General features: G+C 37.2%; 1 protein-coding gene across 1 annotated transcript in view; it reads right to left on the bottom strand.

Moving 5' to 3' along the window:
- Non3 (Ribosome production factor 2-like protein Non3) overlaps positions 1-27,413 on the bottom strand; it is a 118,986-nt gene that overhangs the window by 75,356 nt on the left and 16,217 nt on the right. The window contains exons 2-4 of the mRNA XM_089250162.1: positions 24,626-24,758; positions 21,236-21,273; positions 2,838-2,877 (exon numbers count right to left, since the gene is read on the bottom strand). Coding sequence (XP_089106288.1) covers positions 2,838-2,877; positions 21,236-21,273; positions 24,626-24,758 — 211 coding nt within the window. The remainder of the gene's footprint in view (positions 1-2,837; positions 2,878-21,235; positions 21,274-24,625; positions 24,759-27,413) is intronic.

Genomic DNA, 27,413 nt, shown 5'->3' with positions numbered 1-27,413 from the left:
TGAGTATATCCCGCCTTTATGTGTTTTTTATTTAGTTCGGAAAATAGAAAAACTTTGGAGAATGAAAGGAGAAAGTACATTTCTGGGAAGAAAGGGTCAATCACCGGGCGTTACCAGCCTGTCACTTCGGTTCAGCCCCCTCTCGACGGCTTATCATACATGCCAATTACCCATTGTCACATACTGGGGGGAAAGCATTCTAGAATCACGTGACCCTGTGGTCATTTTGAAAAGATTTTGTGAAAATAAGTAGCTTTTTTTGAAGAGGTTTTGTGTTCGACCCTGAGCCGTCGATAGGGTTAACATTAAAAACTATGAAATTTCTGAAAAATCATTCAAACTTCTGATAATTAACTAAAATAAAATGGTTATTAATGTAATTAACACTATTCCCATACTAATTAATAAATAAATATTTCTTACATTTTAATAAAAACCAACTTTTGCAATTTAATTATTTTTTGCTTAACTCAATGGATTACTGTGTGTTGGAAAATTCTTTCAATGTTATTATTAATCATATAACATATGAAGGTTTTTCTTTAGTTACTTTCAGTAGACATAATTAGGAAGCTATTTTGCAAAAAGTAATAAAAATTAGGTGAATATAATGTATTTAATGAAGCATAAATAATGCAGATTAATTAGCAATGATTTACGATATACAGGGTGATTATAACTAAGGTTCTGATTTCAAAACACTGTAAAAAAAGAACGATTATTAAAATGACTTGAAAATTGACATGAATATTCCTAAAAAAATGCAATTTTATTTGGTAAAGGGGAAAAAAATACTTAAAAATGTAAAATTAATGACATCATCCAACATGTGGGAAATTTGCTCGCAGAATGGAAACGATAGCCAGGCATGGCAGAATGATAGCTTAATTATAGCATTTCACGATTTCATAATTCATGGAAACATCACAAAAAACGAAGTAATTGAACAAATAACCAACTTACTTAAGAAATGTTAAATATGTTGTCTACCGCGTGTTCTGGCTATGAGGTTGAAAGCACAAAAATTCTTGTTCAACAACAGAATCGGAGTATGCCATAGTCATAATGTGGATGTGCTTGCAATTCAGCTTTATTAAACTAAACCAAACGTGCCCCCCCCCCCGTTGATATTCCTGAGGAACTTCTAACATATAGGGAATGTGCTGGAGATTGCAATTCACCAAAGTTCGCAATCTGACCACTGTTTATGACATTTTGAGTAATGCAGGGTTGCTCGGTTTAAACCGAGCAACCCTGCATTTTAGCAAAAAAAAATTCATACATTTGGCTAACAACTTACAAATCTGGTGATTAATTTGCCAATATAGTGGACGAAGCTAACAAGTAATTACACGTAAGGGACCATTCAAGTATTACGTCAGCATCAATGGGGGGGGGGGGGGGAGAGAGAGGGGGTTTCAGGTTTGTTGACTTTTGATGACAAGGGGGTTTGGATAACGCTTATGTCATCAACCATCCTTTATGAAAATATGAAATATTCTTAATGGCATCTTACTCGGTGCCACAAAAATGAGAAAAACCTTTCGATAGTTTGTGGGCACTTGAATAACATTCGTCCCTCCATTGATGCCCTACAGAGCCACTTTAGTGATCTCTAAATGTTTCGCAGATCCAAATGATTTGGAAATGTGTCCGGGCTGCTTAAGTGCTCTGGAACTGTGACACGCATCACTCAAGTGATCCGTAATTATATGTCATGGATCATGCGTAAATAATCTGAGAATGTGCCGCAGCTAACTTGAGTGATGTAGAACTGCACTGGGGGCCACTTAAGTGCTCTAAAACTATGGCACATGTCACTCAAGTTATCTCTAAAGTCACGGATCGCTGAAGTGTTCTGGAACTATGTCCTGGGTCATTTAAGTGATCTGACAATATGCCACAGGCCGCTTAAATGCTCTGGAAATGTACCATGGGACACTTAAGTGATCTGTAAATGTGCCGCTTAGTTGATTTTTACAAAATTAGGTTTGAGGAGGGCAGGCCGCATCAGCTAACCCCCACTGCCATATTTGGTCCGAAGGCCAATTGCCTTTATGCGATTTATCATTACATGGCTTAGAGGGTGGGTCGCAATTTATTACAGATAAATTTTGAGTTCATAGCCTTCAATTGAAATTAACATTAAAATTAACAGAAATTGATTATAACATATAAATACAAATATAATTTTCTTTCAAAATTTCAATTAAAAAATATTTTTTGCATTAAAAAAATAAATTTTTTATCATCCGGGGGGAGGGGCACAAGCCCTCTATGCCCCCACCGTATACATCTCTGATCCCACCAATATGCGTTAGGATTTAGAGGGGCAGAGCTGATGACGAAATGCTGCTGACAAGGGGGGGGGGGTCAAAAATGGCTAAAAATTTGCTTACATAATACTTGAACGGCCCCTAAGCTACAACAATAACAAGTAATAACAAGGTTATATCACACCAAATGGAGGAAAAGTGTCAATCATGAAATACGGCAGAACTTGACTTCTTACAGAATGGAATGTTTCAGTCAATTTTCAAGAAGTGACAACCCGCTGCTGATGGAGAAATATACTTTTGGTTGGCATTTAGCGTGTAACTGACCGTTAAAAAAAATTGCACATCCCAAATTTCCAATAAGTTATAACTCACTTAATATTAGATTTTATAACTTACTTTCAGTAATAATTTTTCGCAAGTTTTCATGTGTGTAATTATTGGGTAGTCGCGATAGGTACTTATGGCCCTGTAGTTATCAATCACCCACTTGCGCCATAACAAAAATGCGCAATTTCTCATATTAACTATTAATACCAAGTTCACATAAATTTTACTTACTAGCGGAGAGGAATTCTCAAATGGTTTCACATTGTTCTTTCTGAAAAAAAAAAAACCAACAACTTAGCACCTCGTAATAGTTTTATAATATAGCTTACCCTTATTGTAATGTGTATTTGGAGCAAGGTTTTGCAACTTTTATCAACTTTCATTAAAACTGCTGTAAAAAAATTAACTTATATTGGGACATATACATGAAGTTGTCTGTAATATCATTAATCTTCAACATTATTTCTCAGACAATCTTTACAAAGCAATCATTATTTGGGTGATTCTCAAAAAAAATTGTACCTTTCACATTTTTGAAATGAAAAATTTAAAGTTGAATTTTCAAAATAAAACCGATATCAAATTACAGCTAATGACTTCGTGGACTTTGTCCACTCTGTTATAAAAACAAATATTGCTGTAAAAGAATAATTATGTCTGCTGTTTTTATCTCTTAAAATAATGGAATCAGCTAATTTCCTACACATATGCTAAAAAAAAAAGTTTAAAAAAATTTTTACTTTTTGTTCAGTCGTTTTGATAATTTTTCATGATTTTTTCAAAATTGCACATGGAAAAGTTACTTTCTGACATATATTTAACTACTTAAAATCAGAATTTTTTATTTCTGACAGACAATGGGTTGGTAATTTATAATTCAACAACTTTGTTTGAAGTGTTCTTAAATTTTTTGCCTATGAACTGCAAAAATGATTTCTGTAGCAGAGTGGACACCATTGTAAGAGTGCACAGAAACTAAGAGAGAGATATCTCAAATATTCTAAATAGTCTGGGGAGCTTCAAGATAAAAAAAAAATTCCAAAAGAAATCAGCACACCATTGTTTAGTGGGAACCATGTTCGCGACCATACATCATGCTTTTTGGCCATTACCATTTTATTATCATTAATAATGCCAGACAGCTTAATCCTGAAAACACTTATTGGTGAGTTACCATAACCAGGCTAAGGACCCTGAGTGAGAGAATTGGGGGGACCCCAAATCCATTTTTTTTTCCGAGCATAGCCCCAGAGCAAACGTTTACCCTGGACACCTGAGAAGGCACGCTACAGCCATGTCCATAACTTACATATATCCTTTAGAGATAATGTATAGTGAGGTCGATTTTTATTTATAAATTCACTGAAAAAGGTGTTTCTTGTACTCCAGGGACCACACAATTGAGAAGCTGAATTTTTCCATTTTGGAAAAAATGTTAGGTGAGGGAACCAAAATGCTCACTTGCTCCTTGCGATAGAGTACAGGGACGGGCGGCTCTCGGGCTACGTGATCAATTGCAGCCGCATGGGGGCTGCAAAATCTGGGGTGAATGGATGAAAAAGTTCCAATGACTTGAAAAACATTGAAGAAAATTATTTCTGTCAGCTCCAGATAGAGCACTGAATCTGAGATGAAAGGGCAAAAAAGAAACATTGAAAAAAACATTTTTTTTTTTTTAGGAACTGTTGGGATAAGTTGTGAGGGAGAGTCATGATGACCCCCCCCCCCCCAAAAATGAAGCAGAAAGGACTCCAGACCAGGGTTCTGGAACTACCCTAACAATTTTTCCTTTTTCACACTATAAATTATAAGTAGAAAAGGACCTTGTGAATAATCTGGCTTGGGGATCTGGAAAATATTCTAGCCTAGGGGGCCCTAACGAAGGATATGCGGGCCATGGGGGGATAGTCAGGAAAAGCAAAAAATTTGTCCCCCACTGATAGAGATTGTTTCGAGCCAACCCTGATAGATTACATTCTTGTTAGGTTTGTCTTCTGGTATCGTGGTCCCCCCCACACACCTTCTCCCTTCACAAGTTTTCTCAACAGCTGATCTCTGTTGTCGACAAATGGCTCCAAAGTATGATGTCATGTTAAAAAAAAAAATTCACACAATGAAAATTAAGTTTTGGAGTCTATATATAACTAAAGTCTGCACTGCTGCCCCTTACAACATACCACTCTGTTGCATGGCACCCCTTCATAGGCATAAACTTCTATCCGGCCCATGTGCCTGAGCCCCCCAACATTTTTGAAGAGCTGGCTCGCCCCCCCCCCTCAAAAAATTTGAGTGGATATGTTTCGCACACTTGGCTCAGAAAAAACTTTTTCACAAAAATTTTTTCTAAATAGTAATATATAATAGTCTTATCTCGCAATCACCCCCGCATCCATCCATCCTAAATTGCATCCTCTCAGAGTGCTGTGCCTGAAGGCACCTGTGGAGATAACTTAGAGGGGGGGGAGAAGGAATCCTTTCTCTTGCTTGCACTGTCGGTAAACTCCAGAGCATCTCTTCCTTCTTTTGTTGAGTGTGACCCTTGGGGGATGGGGACATGAGAAAACAGAAAAAGAGAAAAAAAGTGGGAGGAGGTAAAGTGAACAACGATTAAGCTTATTAACAAGATCGGAGGCCTGTAACATTTTTCGAGCCTTCACAACAGCGGCGCAGACATGAAGAAATTAACATTGGGTGAGGAGAGAGCGCTGAAAGTTGCTGGCCGTCCCGCATATACGGGGCTGAAGCGCATATGCAGGAAACAGAGGACACTCTGCATTGTTTTTCTAAAAATTATTGGGGAGAGGCTCTGCCAACACCCACTGAAAATTCTCTAGTACGTGTTGACCCTTACAAAATTTATTGGGGTTGGAGGGGCTCAAATATCCTCCGCTCCTAGGTTCCGGTGCCTTTGATGAAGAATCAAATAAATAATAGTAAAGTAAAATTAACAAAGAAAATAAGAAATGAATGGAAAATTTCAAAGCCCTTGAGCCGGGTACCATTGCATTCTAATAATAGAAATATGAAATTTCCTCCTTACAAATCAGGGATTCCCTAACTATTTACATCAGCATCCCTCTTATATATATAGAAATTTTAAATATTTCAAGTAATGTTGAATTATTATTCACTTAGGTAGCCAGGGCCGGAACGAGGGAAGAAGGCAGTTTTCACAGGCGGAAATCTTGAGGGGGCTGCTAATTCTGGGGAGGAGGGACGAAAAATACAGTTTCGATTGCTTTTTTCAGTGGAGACAGTGAAAAAATTACATATTCTTCCCCCCACGACAAAAATGATCCTGTCTCCGTTGAATCTGGCTTTTGGACCGAGATCTTCCGCGAGGATCCCGATTTTTCACAGGAAAGTGCTAGGAACCTGTCATAGGCGTGAATTTGTATTGGGCCAATGGGATTGAGGGCCCAGCCCTATTAATTTTGAAGAGCTGGCTCATTTCTCCCCCCCCCCCCAAAAAAAATCTCATGGATACGTTTTCCGCACCTAGACTCGGAATAATCACGTCAATACAGTGTGTTTCGGCCTTTATACGAAGCTGTGACATATAAAAAAGTGGTGATTTTTCCACAAAAACTTTTTTCCGGTTATTTTTAAGGATGTGACGTATTTATCGGAAGTTACTGTAATTTTTTTCTATGTTCCATTGTAAATTAAATTGGGGAATTTCTAAAAAGTATGTAGTATTTCTTACTTATGTTATTCAAAATTGTGTTTATTTCAAAATGAAGAATTATTCTCAAGGTTTTAATAAGGTTCCTCCTCTCACGGTCACTTCTTTTTTACGGACGAATTTCTTTTTGTCCCGCGGATGACCGTGAAACCGAAAGATACCCAGGCCACATCAAGTGGGTATTTGAGTTGGTTTTTTTTCATGATTAAGGGGCCCGCACCTTCTGCAGCTGACAAAGAGCATTTCAATAGGGTTCAGTTCTTCAATGCAGGTTTTCTGAATACAAGCACCATTTCCTAATTAGAAGGACGGGGAGTGTATAGCGTGTCGCCTGTATGTGGGGAATATGTCACCTGGAGGCATCCGTCCATATGGGATGTCTCCTCCATTCTTTTTGACGCCGCCAGCGCCGGTCAGGGCTTTGCTAAAAGCTTTTTTTTTATTTTTTCTCTTCTGTTTCTTTATTTGCACTTAATGGATGGCCATCAGTGAAACAGGGATGCTGACAGAAGCAGTTCCATAGATGATCCTGATTGGATTATAAAGAAATTACGGTAATGAAAAAATCGGCTATAGACGGGGTTTGTGGTTCTGCAGAATAAGAATAGCTTTGTTTGGAGCCCCTTGAAGTAAACGCCTTCTTTTTCCCTAAAAAAATCCCACAAATGTTAAGATAGGCAGTTCCACAGTATTTTATGGTTTGTGTGGACCACATTCGGCTGTTGTACAATATAAACTTCTGTTAGTAGAACATGTTGTATTACAAGAAAAAACGGAAAAGTTCAGGTTCCTCGTGATTCCGCACAGTTTCCTGACAGAATTTTTTTTTTTCTAATTTAAAACCTGATATATGACTCAATATATGAGAGTAAAATAAATCTTAAATAAGTGAAATGTAATTTGATTTTGAGGGAAATATACACTGTATCATAAAATATAAATACGGGGCTTAACAAATCAGAAAAAAAATTTAAGCACAAGCCAAATTCCGTAGGAGCCAAGCATGGTTTTTTCCATGAGAAAAGTGTCTTAAATAATCTTTTTTCAACCTTTCTGGGAATCCCAAGGCTGCAATTAGATACTTTGTTACCTGGGGCAAGCCGGAATTTTGGCTCCCTTTAGTAGAAGAAATAGTTAATGGGTGAATTCGACTACCATTCTGGTCCAGCGTCTTGAGCACCAGACCCGCCTGCTCTCTAGTTGCGGCTCTGCTCCTTTCCATATTGAAAGACAGTTAATTATGATATCGGAAAATTTTGAGCCATCCCTAGATTCTGATTTAGCAATCACATATACAAAATTTTAGGCACCAATACAGATTTTCCAGTCGCCATGGTGACCTGGTTCCTGGGATTTGTCCAACCCTGGAATAAATAAAGATGTATATATACTGTATATATTTTTTGTATTTACTCTTTCTCTCTCTCTTGCATTCATTGTATATACTCGTTTTCGTAACACTGCCCAGAGATTTCGGGATTCTACATTCCATCATTTTGTACCGGTGTTCTCTGTTCACACTTAAAACTGCTGCCCCCCCCCCTCACGTTCTGGCCCTCTGCTGATAGCAAACATGTACACTATTAGTTCTTTAAGAGAAAAATCTTTCAACACAACGAAACTAAATACATCATCTACTTTTTGCTTAGCTATAGAAACCAAAAGCAAAACAAACAAGTATAGGATGTTTTACATAAGGTTTAAATAAAAAAAAATTTCTGTTAAATCTTGAAATGGATACCGTAAAATTGGTCGAGACTTTAGCAATAGTAATGTTATACTTTCTTCTCAAGCATAAGATTTTGAATCAAAACGAGAGATTTTTTATAATTTTTTTTTTTTGGGAAACGTCTGTACAAAACGGGGGGGGGGGGGGGAGGCGGTTATTTTCAAAAAAAGTTCCAGTTTTACGGTTTTCGCATTTATACGACGTGTCGTATAAACGAAGTTCCATTATTTGAGCCTGAGCCCCCCCCCCCCCATCAACATTTTTAATAAGTTTACGCCTATGCACCCCTTCCTACATCACTTAAGCCGCCCCTAATCATCAGATATGTTCTGCGAATCTATTGGCACTTCAGAAAAAGAGGTAATGATGGAAAACCATGCTGCATTAATTTTTTATCATAGACTACTACTGCTACTAAACCTCACATGTACCTCATCCATATTCCTCGACGGAACTTCTAAGGAATTGATATAAGTTGTAATGTGCGTCTCCATGTTGTGAATCTAACATTAAGTTTGTTTCTGCGTAATGCTTGTTATAATACTTGTGAGTGGGCAAAGTGTGGAAGGGAAAGAGATGACAAGAGGGAAAACTAAACACACGTCTAGTCAGACAAACAACATTTAATACAAGCAAGAAAATACGATCATACAGCAGCTGTCAATTTGAGGGAAAAAATAAAGTCCCAAAAAAAAAAGGAGAAAAAAACCAATCTTCAAACAAATTTCTCATTTGTGTAAATAAAAAACTGACGGCAGATGAAAACTTTAATTTGGAATCACCTTAGCTCGAGTTTCGGAATTAATAATCAGGAAGTACAAAACATTATAAAAATCAAATACACAAAATACAGAATGGTAAATCGGGCTTGTGTGAGTGGGAAGTCGATATAAAATATGAAAATATAACATTGAAAACTTAAGTGCACAATAGTAATTTTAAATTTTTTGTCCGAAAAGATTCCTCTCGTTGTTAAATTTAATACCGACAGTACATCAAACATCACACAATCAATTTTATATAGTGGATTCCACTCATGTTTCTCAGGGCCAAAACTTGTAGGGAGGAGGGTGGTTTGGTGCCCCGAGCGCTGGACAAGGGGGCATATTTCACCCTTTTACTTCCCTTCTCTCTCTCAACAATACCGGGGAAACAAAATGCTGACCAAGCATCTGATCCACGGCACTGCTCTAGCAACAGAACCTCTTCCCACTTAATAAGATTCATTTTCGTTATCCCATCTTTAATTAATATTCATTGATATTTCCCATATAATGCGCTCTTTTGCTTAGAAAGATTTTTAAGATGGTTTTTAAAAAAGTGTTATATGAGCATGATCCACTTGTAACGCTTAATCCAGGTACTTATTTATTTCACCTAAAATATTTCAAATTATTGTATGGGGCAGAAGCCTATATTTTTAGATATTATAGAAAGGGCTATGTTCAAAGCCCACCTTGTGAAGGAAGGGGGGGGGGGGCTCGAGCTTTTTTTAGGGGGAGGGCTCTATGCTCAAATTTTTCATATTTTTAGGCCTCACTATGGTGAATTTATAGAATTAAAAATAAAAAAATTATGAGAAGACCTGTTGGCCTAACCCTGTGAGAGCCCCTGCAGTGGCGTATTTATGGGGGGCATAGCGGGCCATAGCCCAGGGCGGAAAGTTCAGAACGGCTGAGATTTGAAGAATGATTGTCCAAGAAAATTGGGAGAAGGGTAGTCAAATTTGTATAACCCTCAATTAATCCACCTCTGCCTAGATAGCCAGAGGCTAGGTCAGTGAGTGACCAAAAAAGTGATCTAGACCAGTGGTTCTCAACCGGGGCCATGGAGGAAAATATTGCAAAAAGGGGAGCCATGGCTGCTGATAAGAGGGCCCATGAAGAAATTTATTAACCCTTTGCATTCGAGGCCTTTTTCACTCGCCGAACCAGCAACTCGAGACGATTTTCCGCATATTTGGTGAATTTCTTACAGATAACTTAAAATGATTTCACACATAATTTAACACTTAAAACTTTTATATTTTAGCATGTTATATATCTTTATACTTCAAATAAATAACAAAAAAATCTAATGGTTCTTTTATGTGTGAAGATACATGTGGTCCTGCAGCTCTTTCCCCAGATACAAACGGTATTCTTTGCGGTATTTCTTCGGATTCTGTGCACGTTATCCATTCTGAATTTTCTGTCTCTTCTGTGCAATCACGGTCGTTTTCACATTCACTATCTATCACCCTGATTTTTTGCCTTCTTACACCTCTTACTTCATCACTGCTTTTCTCCTTTCTATAATCAAGTAGTCTATGCATAGACGTAATTTCGTTACTCATCAACGAAAAATTGAACTCATCTTCACTTGCACTGATTCCTTCATCGTATTCCATGCTTATTGGGCTCCGTAACCTTGAAAATGATATTCCTATTGCCATGACTGTCGAGTTCCAACTAACGCGAAGACGCATATATAACAATAAATCTAAAAATCGTGTTTAAGATTAAATCGTGTTAAGATTGGCAGTTGTTATAAGATACACGCATGTATTGTTGAATGTACTCATAAGCGATATTGCCCAAACCAAACCTAAATAAACATTGTTACCGCTCGAATTATTGCGTCAAACCTAGTGGTGATCGAGAGTCACCTCTCGAGTTACCGCATCAAAGCAAGTGGTGACTGAGAATCACCTCTGGAGTGCAAGGGGTTAAAAGAGTGACCAAAAAAATTTAATTTCAAACAAAATGCATAGAATATTTGTTTTAGCAATTTTTCCCTTATTTAAGTAACATTAACATAAAGATTTGATTGGTTGGTAGGATATTTCAATGCCGAGTATAAATAAGGATCCGAGTAGTTGAAAGATGAAATTTAGCACTTGTGATTTTTATCATTATAAGAATGTGTATTTTGGAAGCTACAACTGACATTTCTCCATGAAACCATAATCTTTTACACAAAAAAACTAATTTGGGAATAATAAAAATTTCATCATCTAGTACAGTAACTTGATGACATTGTGCCGTCTTCAAGCGCAGAGTTTACATTGATTAAAAATATTTTTTTTAATTGGACTGACACAACACATAAAACATACAAATCAAACTGAGAGAAACACAAAACAATAAACTTCACAAAAATTAACATTACGATGATACAGACACTTTGTGATCACAAGGGATTTATTCTATTTTCTGTGGTTCTGCGTCAAGGGTAGACGAAGCAATGGACGTCTTGCGGACAGACCACTCTGCTGTAAACGGCGTCGAATGGTACGCGCAGACACTGGATGATGCGGTACAGACTGAATGTGCTGTGCTATGGTTCGTGATGTGGCTGAGCGATCCGTCACTGCCATACGCACAATACGCCTGTCATCATGTGAAGTGGTGCACTGAGGTGGATGCGATCGAACACGTCGGTCCGTCGTACCCTCCTGCATCCAACGATCACATATCCGCATTACAGTTGTTTGGTTTCGTCCAACACGACTACCGATTTCCCTGAAAGATAATACACAATCTCGGTAGGCCACTATCCTTCCTCTGTCGAACTCGGATACTTGATCAAAAGATGATCGCTGTTTTCTACGAGGCATAATTGATCGTTTTTTTGAAAAAACCACAAGAAAAACACAATTGCCGTACTTCAAATCGTCGAAATCTCCAAGCCTTAAATAGCGCTTTGGAGTGGGGCCACAGGCACGCGTGATGTGCGTCTGCGCTGAAATTCTAATCATTTGCATATCTCACCTGCGCTAATGCATGTTGTAAATTTCATATTATTTGCATGCTTCCTTCAGGGTGTTGCATTTACGGTGGCCAGCAGTGTATATTATTTCTGATTAGCTTGAAATTTTGATTCGCCCAAATTCAAATTTACCCAAAAAAAACTAATTTGTAAATAATTCAAACTTCATCCTGTACAGTAACTTGATGACATTATGTCGTCTTCAAGCGCAATGTTCACATTTGATTGAAAAAAATTTATTACATATTTTTTATACTGTGTTGTATTATGTTTATTTTGCTTTTTCGTTATTTTAATAAATTAAAAATAAATTAAATTCAAACTTATATTTATACTTCAAACAATATTGTAACAATTGTTTTTTAACGGGAAAATGATGGGGGGGGGTAGGAAATCAACTATGGTCGCAAGGGGGGACACAAGAATGGGAAATGATCGGAAGGGAATCATGGGCAAAAGAAGGTTGAGAACCGCTGGTCTACACCATGGTCCTGGTTGGTTTCAAAGGAACGAAAAGATGATTCATGTAAGTGTTGCGCTTGTTATGTGTTCAAATATTGCCATCCATCTTCCAAATCAAAAATGAGAATGAACGTTTTTTTCTGCACATTTCTCAAACTATGACTGCATTCGATGGAATAATTTTCAGAAACCATTGTAATTTGATTCATTTCACCTAGCTGGAACATAACTCAGATAGTATACAATAAATGTGAGTAAGTTGATGAAGTAAGTGAATATAAAGACCAGGAGCTTTAATGATTAAACTGTCTATGTTATCTCTTACCATATTACTGTCACATGGCATATATATATAAAAATCTGCAAGTTTTCCCCAGATAATTTCACTCATGCAGCTTATATGCCAGAGAGGCACCAAAATGATGTCTTCCACAGGTGAGAATTTTGTCTCAAGCCTTCCCCGCTTATTCACATTGATTTTGCACAAGGGCTATTATATTTTTAATAAAGGGACTCGGGTGTGCATAGAAAATAACAACCTATTCAAACCACATTCTTAGATGTGCAAGCCCTTATAGCTGTCGATATAACTGCTCTATCTCAAAGCAATGTAGCTTGCGTGGGATGATTGTTAAAAAAAAAGGATTGGTCCTGGGCAATTTCATAGGTTTGTTAGATCTCATATTTTATGATACAGACCAATGTTTCTCACAGTATTCAGATCTTGGAAAGGGCTATCACCGTCCTCTGAAACTGTGTCTGTTTTGGAATCAGCTATAAACTGTAGATCACAATACAATTATCCCTGGAATGTAGAATATGATGTGACAAAACTAGTCACTGTAGCTGCAAGGGATGCTAGCTTGTTACCTTATTGTTTTCATTATCAGTATCTACCATGTAACCAAAGAAAAGTTTTGTGAATTTTTGTTGACCTCTGCTTGTCTGCCTAAATAAGCTTTGCTGGAATCTTACATCAAAAAACCTTTCAAACCAACCATGACCATTGTCTAGACCATAGTCTCCCAAACTTTTTGTTCCAACGCCCCCTTCATCATAAATTTTTTTCCTCTCATCGGCCCCCCCCCCCAACTCAAGTAAACCCATAGGATCCTATGTTAAATCAGTAGGTTCTATTGCCCCCTTGGACCATTCCATCGCCCACCAGGGGGTGATATTGCCCACTTTGGGAAACACTGGTCTAGACCATAGTTTCCCAACTTTTTTTTATCCCATTGCCCCCTTCAGAAATGTTTTCTCTCAGCGCCCCCAACGCAATCCAATTCATAGGATCCTATGTTATACCAGTAGCTTCTATTGCCCCCCTGGAACATTCCCCCCAGGGGGCATTAACGCCCACGTCGAGAATCACTGGTCTAGACAAAGTAATTTTAATTAATGCCCAACTGGAAACCATATTCCATTGAACACTAAACATGCCAGTGAATGGCGTAAGAGGAAATGGCATATCAAGAGAAAGAATAAGTAGAAAACGAATAATAGAAAACTTGGAAGCAAAATGAGAGACTGAAAATCTATTAAAGATGCTGGAAAATAAAATACACTGAGCAATCACAAATCAGTTAAAAATAAGGAGTGAAAACTGATGTACTGGGATTAAATTTTTTGTGAAAATGAATCAAAGGAGTCAACTTTTTTTTGGAAAAAATAGATGGAAACAGTAATTGAAGGGTTTCTGTTATTTTGTTGTTGTTCTGTGGATGAGCTGAAATTCATAGTTTGACCACCTTTTATACGTTGTCACTAGCCTAAACGCCGAATCCTGGGGAGGGGGCCCTCAAGCTAATTCCATTTGTGGACCTAAGAAATACAATTCCGGGAGAACAAATTGTTTTTGGAGCAAAGATGGTGCAGAATTGAAAAATTTCAGAATTTTTGTAGTAGAATGTAACAAATGAGGGAAAATTGTCAAAATTGTAGCAGAATGTAACGGACGAATGAAATTGTAACAGTTTGTAGCAATTGTAGCAGATTTCCCAATCCTGCATTTTTGTAAAAGCAAATTTTTTTTGTAAATTTACATTAACAGGTTAAGCTTTAATTTTTCATTAAGAACAATTTTACATTTAAGTTTTTTTTTCCAGTTCAAAAATTCTTTTTGATATATATATATAAGATTGAGTTTAGTGTAATGCACCATGACTAAGGATTACCACGAATGAATAAAATTAACTTGTAATTCTCTAAGTGAGAGTGAAGTAGTATTCTTTTCGCAATGTTCTTTTCATAATTTTCACCATATTAACCCGTTTTCGACATGTGGTGCCGTTCGACCAGTTGAACCTGTGGTAAAATTTTGTTTGTGTGGCACTCTTAAATACTGTCAGGATTAACCTGGCATAACAATACTGAACTGTCGGAATTATTATTTTTCAATCATTGTAACGTATTTGTGCTAACATATTTTGCCATAGTTGACAATTTAAAAAAAAAAAAAATTCTAATACGATTGTATTTCTGCCATTTGTTATAATGTTTCCCTTGTTGAATGACTGTAATTTGATTCTTGTGATGGAGTTGATTTGTCAAGAGGGAAACCTGAGAGCGCCATTTCCATTTCCCTTTTCCCACACAAGTCTCTGTGAAGGAAAACTCTTCCTCTCATCTTTCCCTGTGATGACTTTCTTTTCAAGGACACACATTTCGTTTTTTCTCTCTCTCTCTCTGCCTCCCTTTCTTGTCGTCTCCTCCCTCATACCCCATGTCATGTTTCCAGGAGAAAATTTCATTCGTGTTTCATTGGTTTTGTTGTTTCTTGATCACAGTTTATAGCCAATAGTTTCCTAATTAGATTTTTTTATACAAATAAGGATATATTCACACTGACTTGCATTATTCACAAGCATTGCAGTACACTTTGGATTTGAGGACTTTTATATTTTTTTCTCGTAGTTGGTCATAACCATTAAATATTTGACTTGTGATTCTCCTCTCTCTTGCCCCCGTATCGTTCTTAAAACAGTAAAGGCTGCCGCCTGTACACTTCTCCAGACGAGATTACCTTACACAATTTTACCTTTAATATTTTTACACATATTTGCCCTACTTGTTGTGATCGACAGTTGTCTAAATTTTTTTTTTCTTCACACTACGTCATGGCTCACAAAGTGTTGACGCCCCTAGATGGCAGCAGCATACTGTTAGTGAGCTGCCATTGCCTTGGATGGCTGCGCGCGCAATTCAGATTCATCTCCGTGACCAACTGACAACAACGCGGCTCATGTACCATTTTCCCTCTCATATTCCAATAAATTCATAGCCTACCGTATCGAGTAAGCTAGTTCCAAACCTGCATGGGTTTCTTCTTTGTCTCCGGGTAAACATTATGCCATCACAGGCATCTTCACTTACCAATTCACTTGTTCCCACACTTTTGAACAGAATTTCTTCTCTAGAGGAACAATTGCAAAAACTGCAAGTAACACAAAAATCTCCTGAACCACAAACGAGGCACACTTGTTCTCTTCAGACCTCACATCGCCTTGTCTGTTTTAATTGTAGAATTCCTGGTCCCTCATACAGGGTATGTTGAAAAAAAACCATTCATATTCTTTTCATTTTCAGAGTACTTTTCCACGTTCATCTCCTCAAAATTCTTTCAATTCTCGAAATAACAATTCTAATTGGCGTCGACATTCTTCATTTTATTCTTCTTCTCCTGAAAATACCAGAAGTCGGAGTCGAATTTTCAGTCTACTCGTCCAAAGCGTGTCAGTTTCAACATAATCGCTACTGAGAGTCCTTCTTCAACTCCTTAACTTCCAGTTGTCAATGTTCAAATCCACGAACTGACTTTGCCATGTCTCATAGACACAGGTGCTGCTATATCTCTAATTACAGACGAGTGATGTCAAAAGTCCAAACTGACTCGCAAATATCAAGCTGTCACTCTAGCAGTGCAAATGACTAGTGTCACTGGTGAATCAATTGTGATTCAACATAAAATTCTTCATTTCGACATAAAAAATCGACATTTCTCCCACACGTTTTTCGCCATACCACACAGTGCTTGTCTGTACTATGAGGCTATCCTTTATGTCGACTTCCTGAGCGCACAAGCAGCTGCATTCAAATTTCACAAAGATGGACTGTCGTTGACTATTCCCCATCTAGTGCCATCTGTCAAAACCTCTGTGGCCTGCAACGAGAGAGACATTGTCAGTCCTCGCAACACTGAACTTTTCATTCCTGTCTCAGTGACAGAACCTCTTCAATCTTCTATGGTCGTCAATGGTACCTGCTACTTGAAGACCCAGGCTCTGTCCCTCTCGGGATACAGGCCTTTTTGTGTCGGATGCAACTTGTACTGAATCACTCCCTTGAAGACCTACAACAAACTCAAGGTGAAGATGAGTTTTGTCAACACATTCAAGGACTGTGTTATGAATAAACACACACTTGCCAAGAGGATACAGGAACATTACATTCTCTCGTCACAACGACATCTTGTGCTTCATCTAAAGCAAAACCGTCTAAAATGAAAACTGTTCTACCCAAGTCGTTCGTTCCTGGCGCTTAATCGTTGTCACATTGTGTTTCATCATCTACACATACTGGACATTCACGAACACTCATTCGTCTTCGACAGAAGTATTGTTTCCTAACATCATAAAGCTGACAAAAACATTTCTTTCTTCATGTGTGTCTTGCTTGGAAAAACAGACCACAGAACTGTACCATGTCTCACATGTCCAAACAAATGGTTCCCATCTTCCAGATGATGATGATAAGTGGACTGATATGACTCGGGTATTTCCAATTTCTTCTTTTTCGTCTCCTCAAGTATCTTGTACCTCTACTAATTGTAATTTCAGGTCATTTTTGCATCAAATAGGTGTTAGACTTAATTGATATTTTTTTCCTTTTCTTTTTTTGAATACATTCGCTAACAAGAACTGACCCAGTTTGGTGACTGTATCTAATTCAAGTTCTTGGTATTGTATTGCCGTGCATCGAGTCCACTGTGTGATATATATATTATTGTTTTTGTGATCCTTTTTGAATTTCTTTCATTTTGTGTATCGCTTAAGGCTTCTATGGTTATCACGTAATTGGTACTGGCACTCTCACTCACTCGTCACCTACTACACCTTCCCTATGTTTATATATAATCAAGTATTGGTGTGTGTGTACATGTTATTGATTTTCTTCTAGTTTTTCTTCCCAGTGAATCCTCATTCTTTGTCACATTGAAGTTATATCATTGAAGATATGTTTGCGCATACTCTTTAGTGATGCCACTACATAGATTACGAACGAGAACATAACTGACTCTTTAATAATAAACATCCAGCAGAGACACATGTTGCCATAACAATGGAGCCGACATTTGAATGCCATACTGTTGCCATTCCGTGATTTGTTATAATAATGAATTAATAACAAAAGCTCTGTTGCATTTTTTGCACATGTGCTTCCATGCTGGACAAGATTAGTTTCTCATCGGATACTCAAGCCAGCAATATTTGCATTCATAGCTTTTATGATCTTGCAAAACTTTGGTGGGTATTTGACTGCACGTACCTCAGCACAGGTGAACGCAGGACTGTACTCTCATGTGTGGCTTTGTCTGCTGTCCAACAAACATTAATGCATTTCTCAAATGATAGAGACCTGTGCTTAACGAACTCTGCATACGTATTCGAATCTTGGATTCCGACAACAATTCTATCTCTAAGTAGCGAGTTCATACATTTGTCGCAGTAACCGCATACTTTATCTGGCGTCTAAGAGCTGCCAAGAAGTTATCGGACGATTTGGCTTCGTTTATTGAAGAGCGCCCTCTGATAAGTCTTGTTCGCCTGACCGATTGCGAAAGCTTCAAACTTCGCCAAGATATCAGACACCTCTCGATCATCTTCATCCGAAGCAAAATCTAAACCATCGTAGAGTCGCATGGCGTCGTCATCTAAGTACGAGAAAAAGTGCTACTCGATTCAGTTCAGACTGGTCGTTCAGTTGACAGAGGGTGATGCGATTGCTCCATCTTCGGCAAATTAACTTCAAATTCGCTGCAGGTTCTTCTCCGAAGTTGAGACTTGGTAACTGCAAACCATGGACAGGCAGCGGCCTGTGGCAATTCGGCTTCTTCCCTGCTCTGAGATGGAGTTACAACACCGCTGTCACCATGTTTAGTGATACGACTACATCGATTACGAATGAGAACATAACTGACTTTTTAATAATAAACATCCAGCAGAGACATATGTTGCCATAACAACAGAGCCGACATTCAAACGTCATACTGTTGCCATTCCGTAACTCTTTATAATAATAATAATAATAATAATAAAAAACTAACATCTTCAACACATACTGCTGCTTGTTGAAGGGGTCACATGCTCATTTTTTTTGTTTTTTAGCTTTTCATGTGAAAAGTAGTTCTAAGAGTTGATATCATATTGTGAAGCTTATTTCTTTTAGGAAGTTTAGAATCTTGGTGCCAGATGCTTTGTTATCATGGTTTTGATTTTTTTTCTAAGTTGTTGACATATAGTTGTGATGCTGAATTGTGATTCATTCCTTTGTAAAAAAAATGTCAAATGGTTTTTTTCTTTTGGAGCAGAGAATATGTACATAGATGGACATTCCTAATATTGATTATATTTTCATTGGAAACTATGGGACAGATCGAGAAAATGACAAACCATTATAAAGGCATATAAACTATAATACTTATACTAACAGGATTAAAGGAGTGACAAACCACTGTAAAGACATACATGTCTGAAACGCATTGCTAGGGAACCACGATAACCAAAGTAAACATTCCGTAAGTGATTTTTGAGGCTAAACAACCATTGTTGCCAGACATTTTTTCGCCCATTTCAGGCATTTGCACAGCTCTGATCAACTTTTAAAGTAGCCTATCATTAAAGTCAGGTCCTGTTTGGTATATATACAAAATTTGGCGACGATCTATCTAAAATTGTAGATTTCTATACAGAACATAAACACAGAAAATCAATTTTATATAGATAGATGACGAAGAAAATTTTTCTTTTAAATTTATCCAGCACCAGTCATTTTATTCCCAAAATGCCAGGGGTGATTTTCTTTTATAATTGAGAGGCTGGTTCTCAAATAACTAAGAGCAAGGTCCCAATTGAAGTAGTCACGTTTTTGTGCAATCAGGGCACTACCTTTCTTTTAGGAGTAGTAGTAGTAAATCGTCAAAAAAGCCTTTCACAAGAAGCCATTTTGGAAATGTAAAATGTTTTTTGGTACATCAAAGCAGTGCTACTCATGTCCGAAATCAAAAGTGAGAAAATGATCATGGATGAATATTTACAATTAATACTTTTCCCCCATTTTGTGAGTATGATTCCTGCCAAAATCTTGTTAGCTTTAGCACTTTGGCTATTCAAATTTTTTATTCAGGGAGAAAAAGTTGGGGAAATAGCCATGATGTTTGGTAATTTAACATTCATTATTTGCGGGATTAGTGATTCAACACTCATTACTTGGTGGCATTCGAAAAATTGTTAATTGGCAGAATAGTTTTTTACTCAAAACCAGAGGTTTTTACACAAATTTGAACCACTCCATAACGGTGGAGACTTTTTAGAATCAAAAACAAACCGCAACTACGTTCGTACTTAAAGTTGGAAAACTCATTTTCAGCTGCCACCAATACATGATCACAGGTATCAAAAGCCTGATAAGTGGCCATGGTTTTCTAAAATAAAATCGAGCACAGGAATTTGCCAGGAAAATCCAAAAATTGATTTTAAAAAAATCTGAACTCTTATTTCTTGACCTTTTTCTTATTTTGTTACTTTTAAATGATTGTAGACAACCTGAATTTTACCGACGGCTTTTGCATTGCAACTCCTGATGGTGAAGGCTCATCAGTGCTGTTTTTCCCCAGTGCGATAGTATGCTCTTTTCCCAAATTTCCGTTCTGTTAAAGGATAAAACGATACACAAATCTTCCGTTAAGTACAGCCAGTCAGCAAAAAATCAACGGAATTTAAAAAATAATTAATGTAAGGAACACATAAATCAAAGGAGTCAACTTATTTTTTCTTTGGAAAAAAATAGCTGGAAACAGTAATTAAAGGGGTTTTTTTTTTTTGTTGTTGTTCTGCAGATGAGTGGCAATTCTCATAGTTTGTTCCCATTTTATATGGTGTTGGAAGCCTAGGTGCCGAATTCTGAAGAGGGAGCCTCAAGCTAATTCCATTTGTATCCCCAAGAAATAAAATTGCAAAAAGGACAAATGACATCAAAAAGTCAGCTTTTATTGTGACGAAACTTCAAAGTTTCTTAAGGGAGAATTTTTTGTTTTTGGGGCAAGATCGTGCAGAATCGAAAAATTTTAGCGTTTTTGTAGCAGAATGTAACAAACGTCGGAAATTGTAGCAAACAATTGTAGCAGTTTCTCAACCCCTGGATGTGCCAATCATATTAAGTATGGTAGGCACATTTAAAATTGTGACTTTTTATTAAATGCGTTTCTGTTTGGTTTTTCATCTTTGGGCATAGTTTGATGGACATGCCATATATGCATTAACATTGTATATCCATGTATTGTTTGGGGAAGGGGGCTAAGCACTACAAAGTTTATTGAAGGAAGGGAAAGCACCCAGAGTCCTCAGGTTCCAGTGTCTATGCCCAACATGGTGTAGGTAAAATGAACCTCTAGCAATTTAGCCTACTTACACACACCGTCTGCATTGCGGTAATCAAATTTATGACTCGCAAATAAAAACAGTTTGTAACACAACAGATTGAAAAACTGGATATTTTTAGGGAAATAAGAGGACATGATGACGTGATGAATTTTAAGAAAATTTATATTTGGCCAAATCACTATTCGTCCCATTCCTACTTATAATAGAGGGTGCATCAAACAAGACCACCAAAAATTAAATTTAGGAGTAAGTGTATTTTTAAAGTGAAATATAATTTTAGGTAACTCGGGTAAATTGAGCAATTTTTATAAAATGAAAATTGTAGGTGACAACAAATGAACATTACTTGTTATAGAATGTCGCATTTGGCTTCTTAAGAGTGCCCTAAAATAGAATAAAAACAATTTGATTATTTATTACATCATTAAGTCAGATCACAAAAAAAGAGGAAACAACACAAAATTATCTGTAGTAAAAACAAGATAAACTCATTGAAAAAAGTAAACATAGAAAAAGTATGATACAATAAGTCTCTTGCCATTTCAGTTAACTTGCAAGTGCTTGTGAAAGATACAAAAAAATATGTATTCATAGCCATGGGCGTAAAGTTATTCAAAATGTTGGGGGGCTCAGTTTCAATACAACGGAAACTTGTTTATATGCTCATACAAGTCAAAACGTTATATAAATACGAAAATTGTTTTACAGAAATTTGTTGAAAATGACCCCTCTCCTTCTCCAGTCATAGCCCTTTTTTAAAGAATTTAATGGTTTTAATTCAAAATCTTTGGTTTCTATTTCTGTGAAAAGAAAATTGTAGTAGGTTGTGTGTCGTGGACAAGGCAGAAAACTTCAACATGAACACTTTCTTTGTGCCTTGAATCTCGTTGTCAGTACTTTTCTTTCAAAAAGAGCACGCGGACCAGGCTCTATCCAGATTTAGCCAATTTTAACCACTGCCCCTGTGAAGGGGCAGGACCATGTGAGAGAAAAAATTTATAAACAATACATAGCATTGTCGCTGCTGACAATGATATTGGTATCATCGGATTTGTCTTTGAAATAGCTAATAGACAATACAAATACCATCTATTTACGTTACGAACTTCAAGATAAAGTGTAAAACAATTTTGCTATGAAAGAGGGATGCAATCCTGGTGTCCAGACCAGGAAAGCTATTTAAACCAGAGTACAGGGGTGCAAGTGCCCCTCATTCATTTTGGAGCAGCAAACTTTCATTTCTGGAGCAGAAAGTTCAAAAATGGAGCAGAACTAAAAACTAACTATATCTACAAAATATAATATGAAAAATTCAATTCATTTTCTATGAAAATGCCAAAAGTTTTGCCAAAAATGGTTGGAACAAATAAATCTAAATAAATTTCCTCCACAAATCAAAGTCCATTTAAATTTTTTCTGAAGTATCTGATGTCACTACTCAAATATGCATTACTAAAATGACGAATAAAAATTATTAGACACTTTTCAAATTACACACCCCCAAAGCAGAATGTTTTGCATTGTTCTGCAATGAGCCTTCGACTGACTGGAAATGCTCTGCAGTTCCCATAATAGTGTTTTCTACATTTTTCTTAAAATTCTTCCAGATTGTTCTGCGACATACGTGGCAGACTTCGGCATATTCTGCTTTGGGGTTACACACCATATATACTGAAAATCTAGGCAGCAAGAATTTCTGCTGCTTGGACACCAAAATCTAATTCATCCTGATATAGCAAAAAAAAGTGTGTGCAGAATATAATAAGGGTTTCAGTGAAAAAAAATAGCTTCTCACAGAATTTAAAGAATTTAAATTTTGGAGGGGCACCAGAATCAAATTCTTCAGATAGTATAAAATAAATTATTTTATTCGAATATGTTAATTCTCTACAAAAATATTAATTTTTGATCTCAGAAGGGGGGGGGGAAGGGAGAGGCCCCTTATAAATTTTGCTTTTGGTGAAAATCTGTGTTTCGAACTTGCGATTGCGCAATGGTAATCAGCTAAAAATATGATTTTCTAAAGATCTCAAATTTTGAGTTGGCTATTCCTTTGGAAAAAACTTCTGGTTGCCACGGCAATCACATAGACCTACAATACAAATATGCATACATTAAACTTCAAATGCATGCATTACCAGTTTGGAGAATAGATGCAGGGCTACAACTGGAAGGGGCAGGCAGTCTAGTGCCCTGCGCTCTGGACTATAGGGGGCACCAAATTCACCCTTTATAACTGCTTCTTCTACATTACATGGGTGTGCCAAAATGTGTACTTGCCCCATTTGAGAAAGTATCTAGTTGCAAAGCTAGATAGATGGCACCTCCTACTGAACACAAAACACGCCAAATGCTGGGCACACACACATAAGCACACTATTAAGTTTCTCCAACACAAATCTGACATAGCTCCCATATTCAGATGTTAAAATATGTGGCAGTTAAATGGCCACAGATCAGAATGGTGGACCAACAGGGAAGGAAAATAAAATTTTACCATAGGAAAACTCTGAGAGAGAGGAGAGAGAGAATCTGATTTGCTTTAAATTTGATCAGAAGATATTGGAAATGCTAAAATATTTTTAACAAAATGTAGAATCAATCAGAAGGGAATTTATAGATTGATTAATAGTAAATATAAATGTGTGCCTTCAACTGTTAATTAAAGTGGATCCTGCTTATAAAGTTTCTCAAAAACCGTCATAAAAACCTTATAAATAAGGAAACACTTTAAACGGGAAATCTCAATGAGAATTACTTATTGTTAGGACCACCAAAATAAGTTCATACAATTCTAAATGGGAGAAACGTCATAAGCGGGATCAACTGTATATTTGTTTTAGATTTATTACATGTGCGGAATTCCATACATTAAATTCTCAGTGCTAATGAGCATCTTTTGCAAGTTTTTCCTACTAGTAGACAATAAAAGTAAATGAACCTTTGGATAGAACATGTGTTTAGAAATGTACTTGATTCACAGATACCTTCTTCTCTTACCCGGAACATGACCCACAGCTCAGTCTCAACAAAGAAATATAAGCAGGTGATCAAAAACCTGGGGCATACTGGAAGAAATTTCATAGAGATACCAGTGAATTATGGGGGGGGGGGGGGGAGGCATAATTTTTTTCAAGATAAATTTTTTTGAGAGGGACCCACTTTCACTCAAAAGGACCCAGATTTTTCAAATAGCCTGGGTCCCAAGGACCAGGTAAATTAGAGTCCAGTGGCATCTCTGGTTAGGTACACACAGTTACACTTCCAGCACAACTCACTAGGTAGTAAATAGATGTAGGTAGCCCATAGATGGCGATAGACCTGAGTTGCGCTCGGATTGAAAGAAAGAACCTCTCAACCATCCAATCAGATTCAAGAGGAAAATTTCAAGCTATGGTGTTGAGTGTGTTTATGCTCCCAATCAATTTGACCCTGACTTAACAATCCCTTCGATTTAATGAATAAAATTTTTTTTCCAATCTGAATTCGATTGTGCATATATAGCTTTATTTTAGTTTGTTTTTTCAAAGAAAAATATGAATCGAGGCTCACAAGGAAGTGCTGCCTTAAATACGAAAACTTGGGAAATAAACAAAAGTGGATCCTAGGCAACGGACTACTTCCACAATCTGGAATTACCTAGGTCATGAGTAGTCTGGATTTGAGGTATTACTTTAGTATGAATTAAAAAAGCCGCTTTCATCGAAACATAAATAAGCCAACATATTATACTCACCACATCTTTCAAAATTTGTAGAACCGTGTTGTTTGCGTTGATTCCACGAATACACATTGTACTCTTTTGGTCTTCTACAAGCTTTGGCAGTCGACTTTCAAGAAAACGTTTACCTTGACTGGTCTTTGGTTTACTGAACAAAAGCCACAAATAAAAAAACACCATTCAAATTGTAAATATATGATTCAAGAAAAGAAACACAACCAAGAGGATTAAAAATCGCATACTGGTTATTTAAACAATGTGTGTTCCAACAAATTTCTGTGTAAAAAAAAAAAATTAAGAACTTATCAATAATAGCCTTTGTATACAAATGACGAACCGAGCTGTTATATAATGGAGAATGCAAAGTTTTGATTATAATGAAACGTTAATTTAGACATGAGCAAAAAAGCAAAAACAAAAACTGACTCTAGCCGAAGGCTGATACAAAAAAAAAAAAAACTGCCACACAAGGTGGGGGAAAATAACATAGATAATAATTGTGTAAGTGATGCCATCTAGAGAGGATACAGAGAAAAAAGAATAATACGAAATACTAGAGTCATATACATACTCACACAGCCTTCCCTTGACGAATAAAAAAGATCTGGAGCCAAAAACATTTAGGCCTATAAAAGCCACAAACTCTCTATTGACCGAATTTGTGTTATGTCTATCGACTTCTCTATCTATTTTTTTATTTTTTTAAGAAACACAGGTGCAAAATTAATATGAGAATGTGATGGTTTGCCTCAGCAGGGGTGGGTTGGAAAAATGGTTGGAACAAATAATTCTAAATAAATTTCGTTTACAAATTAAGAATGATGCAATTCACACTTCTGAAAATTACACAATTTCTGCTTTGGGAGAATCATTAATTGCAAACTACACCATTTGTAATATTTAACCATAACACACTGAACAGCCAAAAAAACTGGTACACCTGCCTAATATCGTGTAGGGCCCCCGCGAGCACGCAGAAGTGCCGCAACACGACGTGGCATGGATTCAACTTATGTCTGAAGTAGTGCTGGAGGTAATTGACACCATGAATCCTGCAGGACTGTCCATAAATCCATTGGAGTAAGATGGTGTGGAGATCTCTTCTGAACAGCACGTTGCAAGGCATCCCAGATATGTTCAATAATGTTCATGTCTGGGGATTTTGATGGACAGCGGAAGTGGTCAGAAGAGTGCTCCTGGAGCCACTTTGTAGCAATTCTGACGTGTGGGGTGTCGCATTGTCCTGCTGAAATTGTCTAAGTCCGTTGGAATGCACAATCGACATGAATGGGTGCAGGTGATCAGACAGGATGCTTACGTACCTGTCAGAGTCGTATCTAGACGTATCAGGGGTCCCATATCACGCCAACTGCACACGCCCCATACCATCACAGAGCCTCCACCAGCTTGAACAGTCCCCTGTTGACATGTAGGGTCCATGGATTCATGAGGTTGTCTCCATACCCGTAAACGTCCATCAGCTCGAAGCAATTGGAACCAAAACTCGTCATACCAGGCAACGTGTTTCCAGTCCTCAACAGTGCAATGTCGGTGTTGTCGGGCCCAGGCGAGGCGTTAATTTTTTTCCGGATTCCCGATATTCATGGTACACTCATGAAATGGCCGTACGTGAAAATCCAAATTTCATAGCTACCTCGGAGATGCTATGTCCCATCTCTCGTGCGCCGACTATAACACCATGTTCAAACTCACTTAAATCTCGATAACCTGCCATTGTAGCAGCAGTAACTGATCTAACAACTATGCCAGACACTTGTTGTATTATATAGGCATTGCCAACCTCATTGCCATACTCTGATTGGTTCCATATCTCTTTATTTGCATACGCATGCCTGTACCAGGCTCTTCAGCTTATATCGATGATTTATTGCTCAATTGAAAACCAATTACTCAAATTTTGTTGATAGGATTTGGTAGGAAAAGTAGGACAAAACCGAGAAAGTAGGACAAAAATAGTTTGTGAATAGCCTAGTGAATAGGGACAAAAATAGACAAAAGTTAGCTTTTCACAGAATTTAAAAAAATTATTAAATTTAAAAAGCAAAATGCAAAAAATAAGAAAAACGTAAATACCTTCCTTATTTACTTAAACAATTTCTCACCATAATATCATGTTAATAGATTAAAAATGTTTTTTCCTGCTGTTTTCTTAGCCTGAAGCCTGTTACAATATTTTGTATACGAATCACGAGTCACTTTCAGAAGTTCAGCATCAATTAGCATTTGAAAAAAATTGTCATTTTTTTCAAATGCTGAACTGATGCTGAACTTTTCAGGCCCTTGAACATAAGATTTTGTGTCTCTTATTCCATTAAAGCATTAGATGGACAGATTTTTCACTGTTCAGACTTTTGTTAACACTGAACTCTTCCACTGTCTGCGTTACCATGTGCTAAAGATAAAAAAGCCTTGGGCTACTTTCAAGGTTAAAAAGTTTGAATATGTCTGCCCAATATGTATATCTATTCTCTGAACTGATTTCACTTCTTTTAATTCTTTGCACTGTAGTGCAACCCATTCACCACACACATAATTGACAGTTCTGTTCGGGATGCAATGTTGAGCAACATCCCAGCAATACGTGAGGGAGTGATGTACCATCCCAGCAATGCACGAGAGGAAGTGCAAAAAACAAGAGGGTGCAAACACTTCATTCTCTCAGACATGTTTTTGTTTTGGAAAAGGGTGTAGGACATTTATATATAACTAGCTTACCCATCGCGCGTTGCTGTGATCTCAGAAGAAAGAAATTCAAGGAAACTTGTTATGATAACATTCAATT

The sequence above is a fragment of the Pholcus phalangioides genome, unplaced genomic scaffold, assembly GCF_987345545.1.
Source record: "Pholcus phalangioides strain wild (caught in Gottingen) unplaced genomic scaffold, Ppha-v1.0 ptg000022l_1, whole genome shotgun sequence".
NCBI classification, from domain to species: Eukaryota; Metazoa; Arthropoda; class Arachnida; order Araneae; family Pholcidae; genus Pholcus; species Pholcus phalangioides.
The sequence above is the reverse complement of the archived record's forward strand: the minus strand, read 5'-3'. Positions and strand labels throughout refer to the sequence as shown.